The 19,315-nt window shown below is 27.2% G+C and overlaps 1 protein-coding gene across 4 annotated transcripts in view; it reads right to left on the bottom strand.

Annotated features, from left to right (window-relative positions):
• The window catches only part of LOC118446941 (uncharacterized), a 68,572-nt gene that overhangs the window by 6,339 nt on the left and 42,918 nt on the right, over positions 1–19,315 (bottom strand). For 2 of the 4 annotated variants that reach the window (XM_035878180.2, XM_035878182.2), the window contains 3 exons: positions 14,897–14,923; positions 5,283–5,376; positions 118–475 (listed from right to left, as the gene is read on the bottom strand). In XM_035878180.2, the coding sequence (XP_035734073.1) occupies positions 118–475; positions 5,283–5,376; positions 14,897–14,923 (479 nt within the window). The remainder of the gene's footprint in view (positions 1–117; positions 476–5,282; positions 5,377–14,896; positions 14,924–19,315) is intronic. The other 2 variants (XM_035878181.2, XM_035878183.2) reach the window with 1 other exon arrangement.

Raw genomic sequence — 19,315 nt, 5'->3', positions numbered from 1 at the left:
TATATTTTATTTAGGAAAATTAATATTAATTGAGTAAGAGGGATTATTAGAATGGAGGAAATTTTGAGTTTAATGAAAAAAATTTGGAAAAGATATAAAAATTGAGAGAAGACTTACCTGGTCGTTATAGGACAATGTATATTGCTGTGGCGGGTAAGGCGGCGGGAACTGCCAGACGAATTGGTCCTGCGTGCTGGCAATCGGATAAGCACCGTCGTGCTCGATGCTCGTAGCGGTGGTTGTAGTGGTGGTGGCGGTGGTGACCGTTGTTACGGCGGTGGGGGAAGGAGGGGAAGTACCATCGCCGGTGGTCACCTGTGCCAAGCATCGCTCGTTGCCCAGCTGAGACGATGGCGATGTGGAGACGATCGTTGAAATCGTCGCTGAGGATGCCGAGACCGTTGCCGTTTGTACGACAGTGTCATTCTCGGGATGAACGACATTTGAATGATGCTCCTCCCTTTTCCTTAGTTTGCTGCGAACAAGCCGTATGGCTATCATCGTACCATTGCTTCCAACCATCTTTGATGTCTTTCTCTTTCACTCTATTTCGTTCTATCTCGTTTCGAGTTCCGTAGAAAATCGGTCGTCAGTCTATTTCTCTTTCTCTCTCACTCTCTCTCTTTTATCAAGTTTACAATTTCAAGCTAATTTTTTAAAGATGACATGTTGCTCGGATCGAAACCACGATACGCATGTACGAGGGTGCCCTTTAGCGTTCTTTTTCTTCTCTGTCTCTTTTTTTCTTTCTCTCTCTCTCTCTAGAATTTCTCTTAGAGACACAATACACCTTCCTCGAGCACTCTTTTTACCACGCGATGAGACATGGAACGCATAGAAACGCCTTGTAAAGCAGTCAATGCTCGAATGAATACATATATATATATCTGTATAAATATATATGTATATATATACTTGTACGTATATCGTTACACGCACACTCCCTTATTGTTACTTTTTGTTCTTTTATATACTCTTCGTTTCTTCGACGGCAAGCGCGCACGCGAGCGCCCTCGATAGACACACTCACTGCGAACCAGCCGACGACTTGCTTTCCGTCTCTTTCGTGTTTTGAGTCTGAGCCCGAGAAGGGCGCGTAAGCCTCTTATATAGATCACTCTGACGTCACGCTAGACGGTTGTTCTCATTGGCGCAACAAGAGAGAGTGATCGTCGTTATCGTCGCTACGCGGCGCTGCTTTATGAAATTCGAACGGTTTGTCGCGCGCATATGACGTTTTTTCCGAGGAGGAGAGAGAGAGAATATCAGTAAGAAAGAGAGAAATAAAGAGGTACAGACTAGCTGTATATATGTGTGTGTATACGACCGACGCTCCTTGGGGAAGGCCACGAATCGAGTGAACGAGAAAAGAGAAAGAAAGAGAGAGAGAGAGAGAGATAGAGAGAGATAGAGAGGCCCCTTCCAAAACGATTCGTGCAACGTTACGCTTGGAAACAAGGAACGCTGCCTTTTACCTTCATATATTATATCTATATATAAAACATACATATATATGCATACATATAATATATATATGCATAAATATACTTAATATACATATATATGTACATACTATATATACATCATACATCCATATATATACATTATACATGCATATATGTACATACATTCAACATAATACATATATATATATATATAAATATATGTATGTATTTATATATATTCTTTTGTATGTATATACTGGATAATATCTTCTTATGTTGTACATACGTCATGCGATTATTATAATAGAAGTAAACAGTTGGAAGATAAAATTTCGAAAGAATAATAAAACGTTAGAAACAGTTGCTAAAAGTCATTTCAAATTTGTTGTTCTTCATCAATTGTCGTTATGTCGACCAATATATATATATATATATATATATATATATATATATATATATATAATGTATGAAAGTAAAAACATTGTCAATTAGTAGGCGAGAAAATAATTTTTGATGTAATTATGAAAGAATCGTGATCTTTTACGTTTCTTTTTTTTTCTGTATTCTTTCTTTTTTTCTTCTTTTTAATACTCTACAAACAAGGAAATACATGACAATGGCTATTATTGCTAACTTAATTAACAGACCATCAAAATTGATTCTTTCGTGGCGACCTCGTGCGAGACATATCTATTACGGGCCACAAAATGTACGATAAATGTGGCCGGTTTAATTAAAGTCTATTTCTGTTAGTAATGAATGTGTATAAGTGTATATACGTGATCGGATCCAAGAGACGCGGTTCATGCGCAAAAGTGTGTTGTGTAGTTGTGTGTGTTATGTGCTAAATACACCCATGTGAATAATACTTTTGAGATAAATAGGGATATTCAATCAAAATAATAATGTTTTATTTGATATATAAAAATAAAAAATTGGTTTGTTAAGAGCAAATAATATAAAATGAAAGAATACAAAATTACCGAATTCTTAAACGTATATAGTCATGATAAAAAAAATAAATAAAAGAAAATAAAAAAGAAATATAAATACACTATTTGTTATAATCTATAATTATATTTCTGTTAAATCTCGAGAAATCCCAAGAAATCCATATATTTTATCCTTCATTTCCGCTCTTACTCTTTTTCTTCTCTCTCTCTCTCTTTCTCTTTCTCTTTATCATTCTTTTTCTTTCTTTCCGTTAATTGATATATAAGTATCTTTTATTAATAATTTATCAGTGCTGATTTAAGTATTTCTCGATATCGCGATAAACGTTTAATGAGTCACGATAAACCGCGAGAAACACAATCGGTACACGTTTATAAATATTTGTGATTAGATGATTTTTTTTTCTATCAAAATTGTATAAAAGTACGAAATAAAATTGAATTTCTCGTTGCAACGAAAATAAATGATACGATTTAAAAAATGAGGTATGTGTAATAAAAAAAAAAGGAAAGTAAGAAAATAAGGTTAAGATAACAACCAATGGACGACTTCGTGAAATTTTTTTTTATCGAATCACGAATTAATTTGGAAATTAGCACGTGAAATAACTACACGATAAGTATCTATTCTTCGTAGCACGCGAGTTGTTTTAATTAAGTTAATGGCCTAGATAATAATAGTATTAAGATATTATCGACATATTAATATATACGAGAGTAATTTCGATGATAAAAAGTGTTCTAATAATGTTTATTAAATATGAAATAATTATGAGCAAAAACAAACTGAAAGCGTCACGCATACCATTCGTTAATGATTTTTAAAATCATTATTTATTGAATATCAAATGTAAGAGCTAAATTTATATAGTTTATAACTATCGAATGATACGGCCAAATGAAGTTAGGATCAGATTGCATGCATTTATCATTCATACTAAAGATATATATATATATATATATATATATATATATATATATATATATTCTAACTTATTATCCTGTCTAATCCTCTTTAAGAAATAGAATTGCAAAGTGATTGTTATTTTTAATCGTTCCATTTTCACGTTCTTCTTATTTTCTTTTTTTATCATTGTTTCTCTTTCTCATGCACACACATATACTCATATATATACTCAGACACATATTCGCACACATATATACAAACACATAGATATGCACCTTTACATCGCATTGCCATTTCAGGACTAATCGCAGCTAAGCTTCGAGACTGATCCTAATTACTCTTAACGGATCTTATTGGAAAAATGTTTCTTTAGAAATGTTCACACGTGCATATAATCGAGATATTTTAGATTTCTGAGAGGAAGTTGGTATCTATGACGCAACTATAAAAAAGAAAAACGTCTATTGAAAATATGTATATATTCTATAAAGTCGAGGACGATGACGTGATATATCGTATAAAGCAACGTCATCGTATTATCTGTAACGTAATTGTCAAAGAAACCAAATGTATGTGTAGTCGACATGGTGTAGTCGACCGTACCACATAGCTCTTCTCCTTTGCTCTATTACAAAAATAGGATATCGTAGAAAAATAAGCTATGATATCGATAGTTATAACAGGTTGCCCTTTAAATATTTTACATTGATTAACTTAATTAATAACTTAGGTTATAAGGTTGATAGAATAACTAATAAAAGGAAAATAAATTTCGATCGACTGTGAAAAATGTCATTTGTTCAGAATTAAAAGAAGTAAAAATAAGTAAAGAGAATACCCGGGGATTCGTTAGATGTAAAAATGTCATTTATTCAAAAATATCATCGGAAGAAATAAAAATAACTAAAAGGAAAATAACATTTGTTTGACGTAATTTTTCTCGAAGATTGTTATTTTCCATTACGAAAGTTAAGTCGTTTGTCACGTTGTTGGAAATTCTCTCAATAACGCGGATAACTTGGATTTTTCATCTGAAATATGCTAACCATCGTTCATTAGTAAGTAAGCGTGTCTTTATGCAAGAGTGATAGAAATACATTAATGATTCTTATCGTCGTTTTATATACAGAAATACGTCTAATACACATACACATTTATATATATACATATATATTATTACACATTATATATATATAAAATGTAAATATGCACATATATATATATATTATATATATTTATATATTTATATATTATATATCTATAACGATTCGTGTGATACAATGCAGACGGTGTTAATTGACTGTACCGACGATGTGGGATCACTTCGTGGTTGACCCTAATTGGGTATGAACTTTTAGCAAACGAGTACACGCGATTTGTCTTCAATGATCGAGTAATTAAGTGACAATTACAGAATGTTATCGAGCAAGAAAATATTTTCTTTTTCAAGATCGCCGGGTATTTATATGTCCTCATTAATTATGATATCTGAAGGAATTTCTTTTTTTGTACATTTTATTGACTTATTAATGACGGTAAACAAGTTATAATCTATTGAGTTTTCTCAATGATCTCAGTGAACATAAGATCAGTTCATCATTAGGTCGATAAAATTAATTCGATTAGAAATGCAATGTTAGATCGATCGAAATTATAAATTTTATTTCATTTTTTTATACTAAAATTTTTAGTGTAAAAAATGAAAGGAAAAAAAGAAAATCGAAATGTTTGTAACTTGATTGTTGTAAAGTTAATTTTTTCGTGAAAATCACGGTGAGTCGATAATTTAATTCTACGAAGAAAAACAAGTAATCATGATGAATTTCATTTAGTTCTAGTTCAAAAGCAACATTTCAATTTGATATTGATACAGATAAACGATTAATGTATCTACTGTTATTATCTGATTATAAATACTATCAAATTTAACAATGTCATATTATTTTAAAGTAAATTATATTAGGAGAATCCTTTTACCTGATTGTTACGGCAAGTAGGACGATGATAACACCGACCAATACCATAGCTATTAGCACGCCACATATCATATAAACGCTGTCGACCGGCTGATCTGAAAAGAAAATACAAACATGTCTTTATTGAATTAGCTGTATTTTATATTAGACAAAATAAATATATATTTAACATTTGTTGAAAAAATGAGGAATTTAAAATTTTTTTTTTTTACAATACAATTATCGAAATTGTAATTATTACAGTATAGAGAGTAACGTTAATTAATGGCTCCTTTTGTTTATTTATTATTTAAAATTAATTCAATTAAAAATAATAACGAATAGATAAGAGTTTTCTTTTTTCTTTTCAGTACATTTCAAATTGATAGACAGTGATAAAAAGTAGGTTATAGTTACAGTGTTGAAAAAAGAAAAAATAATTAAACGGTTTGTATTTTAAACAATTTTTGTTCTAATTGTCTATATTCACATACTTCTGACAAATACATACCTATAGAATTTCGTATTATTTTTATATTTTTTTTTATTGGAATTTTCTTGCTCTAAGAGTATGTATATAGCATGTGAGTTAGTAAGTATTGACTAGCTATATTTTCATAGAGTGCACATGTACGGTACGAGCCGACAAGATTTCTACCCTCAATTTCGATCGATCGATCAACTATATAAGTTATTCGTCATCGTATGAGAAACTTTAGTTATACGTCGTCAAGATTTCGATTTCGTAACGTCTCGATTTTATTTCTTTTTAAATATGATTAATTTGAAATTATATAGGGTTAACAAGAAAAAAAAAGAAAGAAAAAACGTAATGCTTTTCAATAAACATCGATTTGATGAAGTATCGAGTAAATGAAAATGGATATTGATATGCAATCTCAAAATAATGGAAATATATATTCTGCAAATAGGAATTACGATCAATTAAAGATTATTATAAGACATTAAAAAACAAATCAATGTTTTAGAATTGTTTTAGAAACAAAGTCGAAAGTATTTACGCTTAGTAGCAAAGGACGCATTTATATGTATGTATGTATGTATGTATGTATGTATGTATGTATGTATGTATGTATGTATGTATGTATGTATGTATATATGTATGTATGTATATATGTATGTATGTATATATGTATGTATGTATATATGTATGTATGTATGTATATATGTATGTATGTATGTATGTATGTATGTATGTATGTATGTATGTATGTATGTATGTATGTAAGTATGTTGTACGTACATTAAACTGATCTGCCTAAAAATAATGATCGTGACTGTGCTTTTTCTTAAATTAGATTGACAACATCGGGTTGACACTACTTGTTATTTGTTTTGACACTACTACTCTATTTCACGAGACTTTTTTATTTTTTAATTTTTATTAAATAAATTTATACTTAAATATCAAAAGAAATCTACAGATTTTTCAGACATCTCAATAAAATATACTTTTTCGATAAAAAAAATCGAAGTCACATTCAGTTTTTTAAATAGTATCATATAATTTGTTTTTTATGTGGTACTGTAAGTGACATTGAGATAAGTTTAATGATGTAGCACAAAGGTACATTTATTTAATAACTCATTTAGAAAGTCATTTATAACGTAATATAAGTTTTTATGACAGAAATATTTTGTCAATGAATGTAAACAATAAAAAGTTATATTAGACCATGAAGGTAAGCGCAAAATAATGATGTAAGGTATGTGCAGAATGCATACAAGTATGTGAATACGCGAATGTGTGTATGCGAGTTGCTATATATATGATAAAAAATGGTTCAATAATTATTTTATTTCGTGTTGATTGTTCAACTTTTATAAATTTTTTTTCATTCAAGATCACGTAAAGATCACAGTATTACGGTTACTTCTTCATATCAAATAACATCTATGAATTTTTTTTTTATAGCTTCAGTCACTCATGAGATATTTCAACGTTGTGAGTTAAAGGAAAGACATCCTGTATATATATGTACATAGATACATTTATATTTAACAGATGTCTTGTATAACATATACAACATATATATATATATATATATATATATATAGTATATAGTATAGTATATATGTAACATATTTACAAGGTGTTGAAAAAAATATCATTCCATATTTACACGTTAGATAGGACACAATATACCGAGTAGAAAATCTATATAAACATAGGTCAAAAGGTCAACCGTTTCTGTGATATACACATTTTTATATGTTAGCATCATGATCGACTTATTATCCGATATTTACAGAATATGTTCCACAATGTGGAACTTCATTATGTCATGTCCTCCTTCTATATACGCATGACATCTACTTCTTAGAGTCTTTCAAAAATTCTAGGTCTCTATTATATTATTTCACAAGCATGCTTGATTCAATTACGTAATTCTTTTAACAATGATTAATTTATCGGCAAGGAGTACATTATGCTTTTCAAATATTCTTATACAAAAACCTCCAGGATATTTAAATCAGAGAATCTATAAAACAGATTCACCACATTCAATTCACTTTTGGCCGAACACCATGTCTGAGTGTTCTCTGACATTACGAATGAAATGAATTAGACTTCCATCATGCATTCAACAGATCGATAGTTTTTCAGTCAAAATCATATACTTTATGAATAGAAGTATTAAAAGTAGAATGTATTCATCAAAAAATTGCGATAAGCAATTCTCAGAAAATCGATTTGGGAATATTAAAGAGTTAATGAGGTCATCTCTCATAATATCTACCCAAAAATTTAACATTTCCAAGAAAATCGATGTAAGTAGTGACGTTTTCAGCATGATACTTCGTACTTGTATAATTATAAAATTTGCAATCTCCAGTTAATCACAAAGTGTTTATATCTTGAAAATGTTTAACCTTTTAACTTATATTTATATAAAATTTTTTACTCAGTATGGTGTATCTGGTCTATCATATAAATATGGAATGGTTTTTTTTTGAACTTCCTGTATATAAAAGTCATTGAAAATATACATAAAATTATATTATGTATACCATATGTATGAAAGTTGTTATTCATATATATTTTTTATTATGCTTTTGTATATACTTAACAACTCTTTTTATTATATATTATATTATTAAATATTATATTAATAATATAATAATATAATATTTAATGAAATATTATATTATATACCAACATAATTTTGTAATATTATTATATAACTTATACATGGAATTATAGATATAAATAAAAGCTATATATTGATTGTAATTTGAGAGATTAATGTTATACATAATTTCATGAAAATTTGTTGAAAGAGAAAATTAATCGCATTAATTTCTCTCTTAGAAATGAAATTTATAACATTTGTCGTATTTGCACACGAGGTATGATGATGTTCAATGCACGAGGACAAGATAAAGCAATAAGTAAGAGAACACGTGCTGAGAATAGCCAATGTGAACTATCTTATTTTTAACTCGCTATGCGGCAAAACTTCTCTTCTTTATTATTGGACTATAGGTTATATACGGATATATGCACTGAAATATTTCCATAATATTTAAATGCATTTTGTTTTTATACTAATTTATGTCGAATAAGGCGACTTTAAAAATAGTCAGGTCATTTTCTATATTTTAAGTGAAAAGTATCTTATAATTGTAAATTATGTAGTAATTTTATTCTAAACCCAGACAATTTTTACTTCATAAATAATAATTTTTCATATATTATAATGCAAATTACTATCTGCAATTTATTATGTAATTATATATAATCGTGTCAAGATATATAAACTTAGATATTTCTTTTTTTTTGAATATTGACAATTGTTATTAAATGATCTAAATTCTGTAAATAATCCTCATAAAACGGGTAATATATAATTCGAAACATCATGGATCTCTCGATTGATCTGTCTGTAATACTTTAATGCGATCAAGTATAAATCTATATATGAACTTTCAATTTATCACGTAATTCTTTTGACGATTAAAAAAAAAAAGAAAAAAAAAAGAAATGATAAATAAACTAGTTCTCAGATATCAGTATAAATGAACTGTTAAACGTTATCTCTCATCGTCTAAGTGGTCACTTCTTACGTGTCTCAGCACCTTCTTCGTAAGAGAAGCACGCCGTTGTTTCGTGATAAATGACACATCGTCTTTTTCATTTCCTTTTTTCATTATTTCAATAGCAATAAAATCAACTCGATATCGTGACTCGATCAATTCCTTTTATAATCCATTAATAAAATGATTTAGCATGAAATTGCACGTTGAACACTCAATCGATTTTACATAAATCGATTTATTCATATAATACCCTTTTCATAATTTTTTCTTTTCTTTAATAACATATACAAATTAATTTCTTTTTATCAATATTATAAAAGAAATTTTTAAAATATATATATTTAGAAAATATAAGATTGTATATTTATTTTATACAATCGAACTTTCTTTAGTGTCTAAAAGAAGATTACATTATCTTTAACTATAATATACAAAGTTTTCTTTTTTAAATAGTGTACTTTTTATACGAAGGAATATAGTATTTATATAGTATAGTTATAAATATATAAACTAACAATTAATTTTATGACAAGAAACTGAAATAAGACATTAAAAAATATAAGTATATGAATATGTAATTTCAAAATTAAATGATGTCATAGAAAATGAAATGAATTCCACAAAATTGAATATCAATCACGCGAATGACGGCATTCAAAACGAAGTTAAGGAAGAAAACAATTAACAACTTTTAATTTCTGATAAATGTTTAATGTAAAAATACATTATAGAGTAACATCAAGTGCGTATGTGTCATATACACTCTACAGAGGTATAATAGTATTGTTGTGGAAGTGTATATGTGTTTATATGTTTGTATGTAAACATCGATGTATATAAAATACATATATAGAAAGTAAGAAACGAAACGATATTGACTCCTTATTGCTCAATATTTTGTACATGTGTATGTTTGTTTGTTTATTCGTTCTGTGTATGTGTGCGCATGATTCTTCCTGTGCATATATATATCTTCCTATATACATATGCATATATATATATATATATATATATATATATATATATATATATCTTCCCTTTCCCCTTATCCCTCTTTCATTTTCTTCCAATCATTCTTGACATCTTCATTGATCTTTCCCTTTCAGTTGTTCGTTCGCTGGGGGTCATTTGTCGTAGATAAGCCCAATAGACACGAGTTACGCAGTTCAATGCAATGTAGGTAGATAGATAGATAGATAGATAAATAGGGTGAGAGAGAGAGAGAGAAAGAGAGCAATATTGAAACGCGATTTACAATATATTTTTATTTGCTTTGTTTGCTTTTGTAATGATTTCGTTCTTTCTTTTTAAAGAGAAAAAAGAAAAGAAAAAAGAGAAAGAAAAAAAAAGGAAAAGAAAAAGGAAAAGAAATACATATTTGAAGATTCTTTATTTTCTCGTCTAACTATGTTAGGATCGATATACGATACGAATGATATAATATGTAAGATAAAGACACGTAATACCCAGACCTTGAGATATTTTGATGATACAGATTTCTTGCATTTTTTTAAATTAAAAATGCTTCTATATAAAAGTAATACGGGCCGTTCTGTAATTCTGAGCTTATTCTTTTTTCACTCTTTTGTTTTCTTCTAATATCTGTAATAACAATTTTGAATTTCTGTGAATTGAGAAAGTCTTAATTCTGAAATTCACGAATTTCTGTGAATGTAGCAAAACACAATGTTGGCTTTATAAAATGGATCTTTTTAATACGCCTACGTATGTATATAGTAATAAAAGAAACAAAAGTGTATAAAATAAGAATAGAATCAGGAGTAGAAGAATTGTAAGCTATGAAAAAAATCGAGAACAAATGAATATAAACAAGATAGTTTTAGAACGATAGAAAAAAAATGGATAGCAAAAATGAGGAGAAAAGATATAAATCGGAAGATCAGAGAAATAAATACTATTAGGAGCAGGGCATAAATGTAAAATATTTTGCAATAAGATGCATAGGAGACTTAAACCTGATAAAAAACTCTGGCGGAAAACAGAGAAAAAAATGGCGATCGTAATAATATAAAATAATAAAAAAGAAATACAATGAATTAAGGAAGAAGAGCAAAGAGTCTGCCAATGAAATGAAGAGAAATGGATCGATCAATCGATCATAGCGAGATTTAGACGTGATAATGAGGAAAAAGATAATAGATTTTAGGAGAAATCAGAAGGGAAGATTTACGGAATTTTTGTGAATAAGAGGAAGAAAACTAATTAGATGGACGGTCGTGCAGAAGCAAGGAAGAAAATGAATGAGAAAAATAATAGGAATATAATAGAAAAATAATAGAAAGAAGAAAGGAACTAATTGTAAGTAAGGGAAAAAGAGAGAATATAAATAAAATTTTTTAAGTATTTTAAATACTATAATAATTATTTTTCCTACAGAGTATTATTATTGTAGGGTATACAGATCACATATAGGCACAGACACGTTTCAAAATTTAAGAGCGAAAAATAAGAAAAGATAAAGTTTTTTTATTGTATATTTGATCTCTGAAATAACGTGAGATAGATGACTTATACCAGTTACAAATAATTACATATAATATTCGTGTAATTATGTTGTACCAATACTTTTACAATGCTTCACATATTACATTTACTATAACGATTGGGAGAAAAAGAAAAAATCATCAAATTTAACGTCAGGGGTCATAAATATGATAATGTGTTACTATAATTATAAAATTATTTTGATGACCTCCGTTTATCATTATCGTCTTTAGTCATGGGAAGGAGAATCAATGAATAAATGAATAAAGATTCAGTTTTGAGTAACGTAAATACATACGTTCTCGTTACAATTGTTATATTTTAAAGAAAATTAATTCGATCAATGAAGCTGACTTTCCTTTATCTTTCATTATGAATAAAAAAAATTAAATGGAAAGTGATTTTATAGATTTATAATAAGTTGTAATTATTATTAGATATATACGATAATAATATGATATATAATGTAAATATATATATACATATACATGCCTATATAACTTTGAAAAATATAATTTATGAACAAGGAAGGACATCCATGTGAAGCAATTACATATAAATACACACACATGCAGAGAGAGAGAGAGAGAGAGAGAGAGAGAGAGAGAGAGAGAGAGAGAGAGAGAGAGAGAGAGAGAGAGATTCTTAGATGCATATAATACTAAAAAATGACTAATAATAGAAACGAAATTTGTTTTAATCGATAAAATTAAGCATATTCTTAAATAAGTATATCTACATTGCTTTAGATATAATCGACTCGAAAGAAATACAAAAATAAATACATCGCTTTATACGATAAAATATTTTCGCAAATATTAAATAAATATTACTAAGTAACCAAGGACAGTGCATTTTTTCACTATTTATGGTTACTTTGCTAACGGCAATATTTTTAAAATAATAATAATAATAATAATAATAATAATAATAATAATAATAATAATAATAATAATAATAATAATAATAATAATAATAATAATAAAAATAAATAATAATAAAAATAATAATAATAAAAATAATAATAATAAAAATAAATAATAATAAAAATAATAATAATAAAAATAATAATAATAAAGAATAAAATATAAACAATATATATAAAATAACAAAAAGAAATAATAATAATAATGTGAAGTATTATCGATCAAAAAAGTTTCATACCTAAGTATATAAGAACGTTTTTAACGATTTTTAAAAAAGTAGAAGGTGTAATATCGAAATAATGCAAATTATTATATTTTGTGCAATAGTTTTCAGAAAGTTACTGTATTATTTACTTGTATTAATGCGATACATATACAGTATGTTGATTAGCTAAATTCATATCTTGAATAGATGACGTACTACAATGAATGTTAATAACAATGAAATATTAAAACGTTTAAATGACGGAACAAACAACGGTAACGTGCGTATTTATGATACGAATGTGTCACACACACACAGTCACATACACACAAGCATTATATGTACGGATATATACTGTGCATATATATCATGTTATCTACAATGTCATATAACTGTAAGTTACACACTTATACATATTTTTGTATTTTGTAAGCTTCATTTTGTTATGATAACTTTTATTTAATATTAATAATTATTTTTTAAACCGATTGTTTTTTTTCTTTTTATATCTTTTAAGTTTCTATATAAGTTATTGTTAGTATAGTATAATTAAATTAATATAACTAATATTATAACTTTTTCATATCATATAATTTTTTGATAGATATGACTAAACATTGATATATATATATTAATTAATATATATATTGGTATATATTAATACATATATACATATATATATATGCATGTATGAAATTATATATACGTAAGTATATATGTGTTATAATGTTATGTTAGTATATTTATGTATATTCATATTATGAAATGATGTGCATATGTATGTATATATGAATCTATTATATATATATGTATGCATTATGTATATATATATGCATTAGATGTATTAGTAAGATCATAAACACATAAAGGCACGTGTACATAAACGTAAAAAGTAACTTTAACTATCTCATGAGTAACCGGACGAGCGCTTGTTAGCGCTTTGCATCTGCCGAAACGTTAATAATTGCTGAAAGCGCGAAGTCACCCCTAGAACAGATGTCACATTATCCGTCTACGTATTCGTCAAAATTACTGACAATAACTTACGGCTTACATAAGAGGGATTTACGTCATGATAGACACAATCGTTCAGAAACGTCTATGCGCATTAAAAGAGACTGTATCTTTTATCGTTTCGTTAACCATCAACTACGCCTTCTACTTTTTTTTCTGTCTTTCTTTCATTTTTTTTTTTTATTTATATTTATCATCGACCTTTCTAGTTGACAGTATTGCGTTTTTTCATCTTAAAGAAAAAAGAAGAGAAAAAATAAAAAGAAAAGAAAAGAAAAAAGAAATAGAGAAAAGAAGAAAAAAAAATAGACGTAAAGTCAAAGCAAAGTTAATTTTAGTTACTTGTTGAAATTTCTAAAGAACGTTTCTCTTTTGATTCAAGACGAGAGAGAGAGGGAGGGAGAGAGAGAGAGAGAAAGAGAGATCGATAAAGAAAGAGAGATAAAGAGATAGAGATAGAGAAAAGTTGAGGTAGAGATAGAAGTATAGAGAGAGAAAGAGTACCGATACACTTCGAACATCGGCGCTTATAAATAAGTATGAATTATAAGAGGGATGTTCTCCATCTAAAAGTCTGAGCCCACATATCTGAGAATTTTATCGGCAATGGTCTGACGCGTTGCTCGACTGTCAAGTATATTTTCGGCACACCGCAGCATGTACTGGTACATACAACCGCTGTACCGGCTTATGATCGAGGTGTAAACTAATAGACTGTAAACGAGCCTGGTCACGAGGCCCTGTCGGCCTTTACGACACATGAAAATAGAGCGTCCGTCGAAATTCGAATAACCTAGCCCCAAGATCATCTTATTCGATCGTAAACGTCCAAACGTTGGTTACATTATGAGTAAGCGTGCCGCTTAATTTTAGGATTTCGATTCTAACTTCTTTCTATGTGTCGAACAAAAGCAGTCAACTTACCGACAGGCAACGATAATTCCAAGGAATCTGAAATAATAAAAAAAAAGAACAAAGTTAAAATATTTATTTGTCATTGATAGAGAGTGAGAGAGAGAGAAAGAGAGAGAGAGAGAGATATTCTTAGATCCATACAATACTAAAAAATGAATAATAATAGAAACGAAATTTGTTTTAATTGATAAAATTAAGCATATTCTTAGATAAGTATATCTACATTGGTTTAGATATAATCTACTCAAAAGATGTACAAAAATAAATACATCGCTTTACACGATAAAATATTTTCGCAAATATTAAATAAACATAACTAAGCGACCAAGGACAGTGCATTTTTTTATTATTTATGGTTGCTTTGCTAATGGCAACATTAATGTTTGCTAACGGCAACAAAAATAATAATAATAATAATAATAATAATAATAATAATAATAATAATAATAATAATAATAATAATAATAATAATAATAATAATAATAATAATAATAATAATAATAATAATAATAATAATAATAATAATACTAATAATACTAATACTAATAATACTAATACTAATAATACTAATAATACTAATACTAATAATACTAATACTAATAATATTAATATCAATAATACTAATACTAATACTAATAATACTGATACTAATAATACTAATACTAATAATAATACTAATGATAAGAATAATAATAATAATAATAATAATAATAATAATAATAATAATAATAATAATAATAATAATAATAATAAAGAATAAAATTAGAAAGAAAGAGTGTAAATTTATTTAATCTTCTAAAATGTCATGTATTATAATTTTGATATTACATGGTTGTATTCGCTGATTCATAAATTCCTAGATTGACCCAAGGCCGATTTAAGAAATTAAAAAAATTCGTAACATTTTCTCCAGACTTTCATTTACAGATCTTAAAATTACAAGTATAGCTTCTAAGTCTAGCTGTAAAAAATTAGCCTCGAAAAAAAGTAATTGATTTTTAATATTATTAATAGGAAATTTTGTGCCACCACTGTATATTTGTACTTTTTAAATCTTATTTTATATTAATTCATATTAGAAGATTGATATTCGCTAAGTATAAATTCTAAAAACAATATAAAATTATATAGTATAATGGTAGATATAATGTATTAAATATATTACACTATATTATATATAACGTACAGTTATATAATATAATTATGTTACAAATAAAATATAATATATACGTATATAAAAGTAATATTGTGAAAATACAATATTGTTTATTTAGATATCCTGCAAATTTCGACATTAGTCATTATCTAATCTAAAACTTACATATATCAACTATACGTAAATTATATTATAAGTTCCGAATAAAATCATTTTTCTAGGAAAGAAAAATGAAGATTTGATTATAAAAAAAAAAAAAAAAATAAAATCGATTTATCAAGGAAAGTTTCAACTTTTGTCTTGAAAGAAACATTATCATTCAAACCATTGATGTAATAATAACATAATCTAAGAATTTCATTAAATGTTTTAACAATGGTCACATGCATATTTGATACGTATACGTATGTATATGTAGGTATAAAAATATGTGTACATACATATATATATAAGCACAGTTTAAAGTCTCACATGAAGCTACCTTTGTTTCCACAAGGTTCACACGTGCGTACGATATTGTAGGAAGTTCGCCAAATGTTAAAAGAAAAAAAAAAAGAAAAAATACTCTGTTTCTTGGCGAGAATGTTCTACGTTTCTTAACAAAGGGCACTTTGGCGCATAGTTTATATCTAAGTTTATACAGTTTATACGTGTTTTTTCTTTTTCTCTCTCTCTTTTTCTTTTTTCTTTTTTCCCTCGTTCTCTTTCTTTCTCTCTCTCTCTCTTTCTCTCTCTCTCTCTTTTTTTTTTCTTTTTTCCCTCGTTCTCTTTCTTTCTCTCTCTCTCTCTCTTTTTATTTTTTCCCTCGTTATCTTTCTTTCTCTCTCTCTCTCTCTCTCTCTCTCTCTTTTTATTTTTTCCCTCGTTATCTTTCTTTCTCTCTCTCTCTCTCTCTCTTTCTTTTTCTTTCTTTCTTTTTGTCATTCTTTATTCCACTGACTCGTTTATTGTTTCCTTCAACACATATATATCTTTGGTTCTCGTACATTATTTTCACATTACAATGAAAAAAGAATTAATTAATAATTATTCAATAAATGTTTAACGGAAAAAAACGAGTTAACTCATCACGAAGATTTAACTCTTCTCTCGTGTGATAAAAAGAATTAATAAATTACTCGATACCGTTAAGAAGAAATTATATAGAGCGAGTGTGAAGATTCTTAGATGATTTTAAATATTAATTAATCTTTTTCGAAATTCTTTGATGTAATTTTTGTCAAACTATAGAAACCTAGACTTGTAGTTTTAGAACTAACAAAGAAAAAAAGAAAGTATTAGGCTAAAAAGTCTCGATAAAGAATGATTGAATGATCTTTAATATCATCTAGAATCCATCTGATTCATTTTGTTCATCTTAATTCTTTTTTTTACCGTATACAATTTAATTTATTTAAATAATTTTCTGTCTCTTCATAATTTTATTCTGTATAGAAATTAATTTCATACACAATACAGAATTAAAAAGTATTGTTTCTAATATTAATAATAAATTATGTTATCTAAAAAAAAGCATTATACTTTCCAATTATTTTTCTGTTTCTTTTTTTTTTAATAATTTATCAAAAACTTTTTATTTATGTACAATATTATTTGTAATAAAAATAAATTATATATATATATATATATATATATATATATATATATATATTCGTATTCATTGATACATTATCTTTCAGGTTAACAGGTTAAATTGGTGCAGATGAGAGATAAGAAATATAAGAAAAAACGAGAGAGAGAGAGAGAACGAGCAACGCGTCGGCGAATTGCATCTGGGTTGCGTATACTTTGAGAAAAAGAGGATAAAGCTTAAGAGAGGGGATGAACGGGGGAATAGGGGAGACTCGGTCTCGTGCGTCACGGCGCGTCGCTACCCCAAATCTTTGGAGGTACTATTTTTGAATCACAGCTTGGCTGGTCGTCTGCGGCTGGTCGACGGCTAGCACGATCAAGAGCCATCGACACCTCGACTTGCGTCGTCTCGAATGGTCCATCATTATTTTTCACCTTTATCATGTGCACTGATTTAAGGAACGTCTCATGAAATCGTTGAATTCGATATAACGATTCTTATTTATATTATTCGATTTTTTTTTTTTTTTTTTAATCAATATCAGAGATAAAACGAAGATTTTCTTTTGTTAATACTTAAAATTATAAATGATTAAAATTTATATATTTGTTAGGTAGTTATTATTAACTTGGGTAGTTATTATGTAGTTATTATGTAGTTATTATTAACTTTAAACTAATCGTTTAAAGTTATTAATAAGTGTTACAAATATATGCTTCAAATAAATCGAGAAATATGAAAAGTTATATAAAAGAAATCAATGAATTTACTTAAATCAAAATTGTCCGATAATATTATTATAATATATATATATATTATAATATGATAAAAGAGAAAATTATTAAAACAAGAAAAGTTGTAGAAAGGGAGTCAGTGAATTTAAATGAAAATCAGATAGAAATTTATCATAATCTGTAATTTCTCTCTCATCGGATAATTGTTATTAATTTATATTAATAACACTACACATATATAATAATTAAATAAAAAGAAGAAATATTAATGTTTGGTATTGGTCATAAGTTGGTCAAGTTGTTTTTAATTGCATTATATTTCTACGAAAATCAGCTGATCAAAGCTCGTGATCGTGTTTGAAAATAGTTCATTACTTTGGATATAATTACATTTGTAAGATCATAAAGAGATCTCAGTGAATTTACAAATACGTAGATTAAAATGTGCCAAATATTATTATAATCCAAATTAATATTATTAAATTCAATATATATATATATATATATATATATATATTATAACAGAAAAATATAATAATTCGAATAAAATAAAAAATAAAAAAGATATCGATGCCTTGATAAAAGAATATGATATTTTATATTCAGTTTCTCGAAGGATCAAGCATTAATCGTTTAAATTTCTCCAATAAATTACTATAATTTCATAGATCAAGGCCGATATTGACGTTAATGATTTATCTATCAGAAAAATCTTTGAAAGTTGTTGTTTACGAAGTATTATGTTAATTTGTTTTTGATTGAATTTCATCGAAAATTATTTATACCTATGATGAATTTTTACGTACATTTATATAATTGTATATAATATTATCGACTTTTATTCTTGAATTCGTTTGAAGTAAGCATTCGACTCAATCGATTAGTTTATCCATTCGAAATAATATCATTTTTTAATTTGTTTATTGCAATCATCACTAAGATTATAGATATCAGAAATAATCAGG

The sequence above is a fragment of the Vespa mandarinia genome, chromosome 1 (assembly GCF_050613455.1).
Source record: "Vespa mandarinia isolate Hongniang chromosome 1, ASM5061345v1, whole genome shotgun sequence".
Taxonomy (NCBI): Eukaryota; Metazoa; Arthropoda; class Insecta; order Hymenoptera; family Vespidae; genus Vespa; species Vespa mandarinia.
This window is presented reverse-complemented; position numbering and strand designations above follow the sequence as displayed.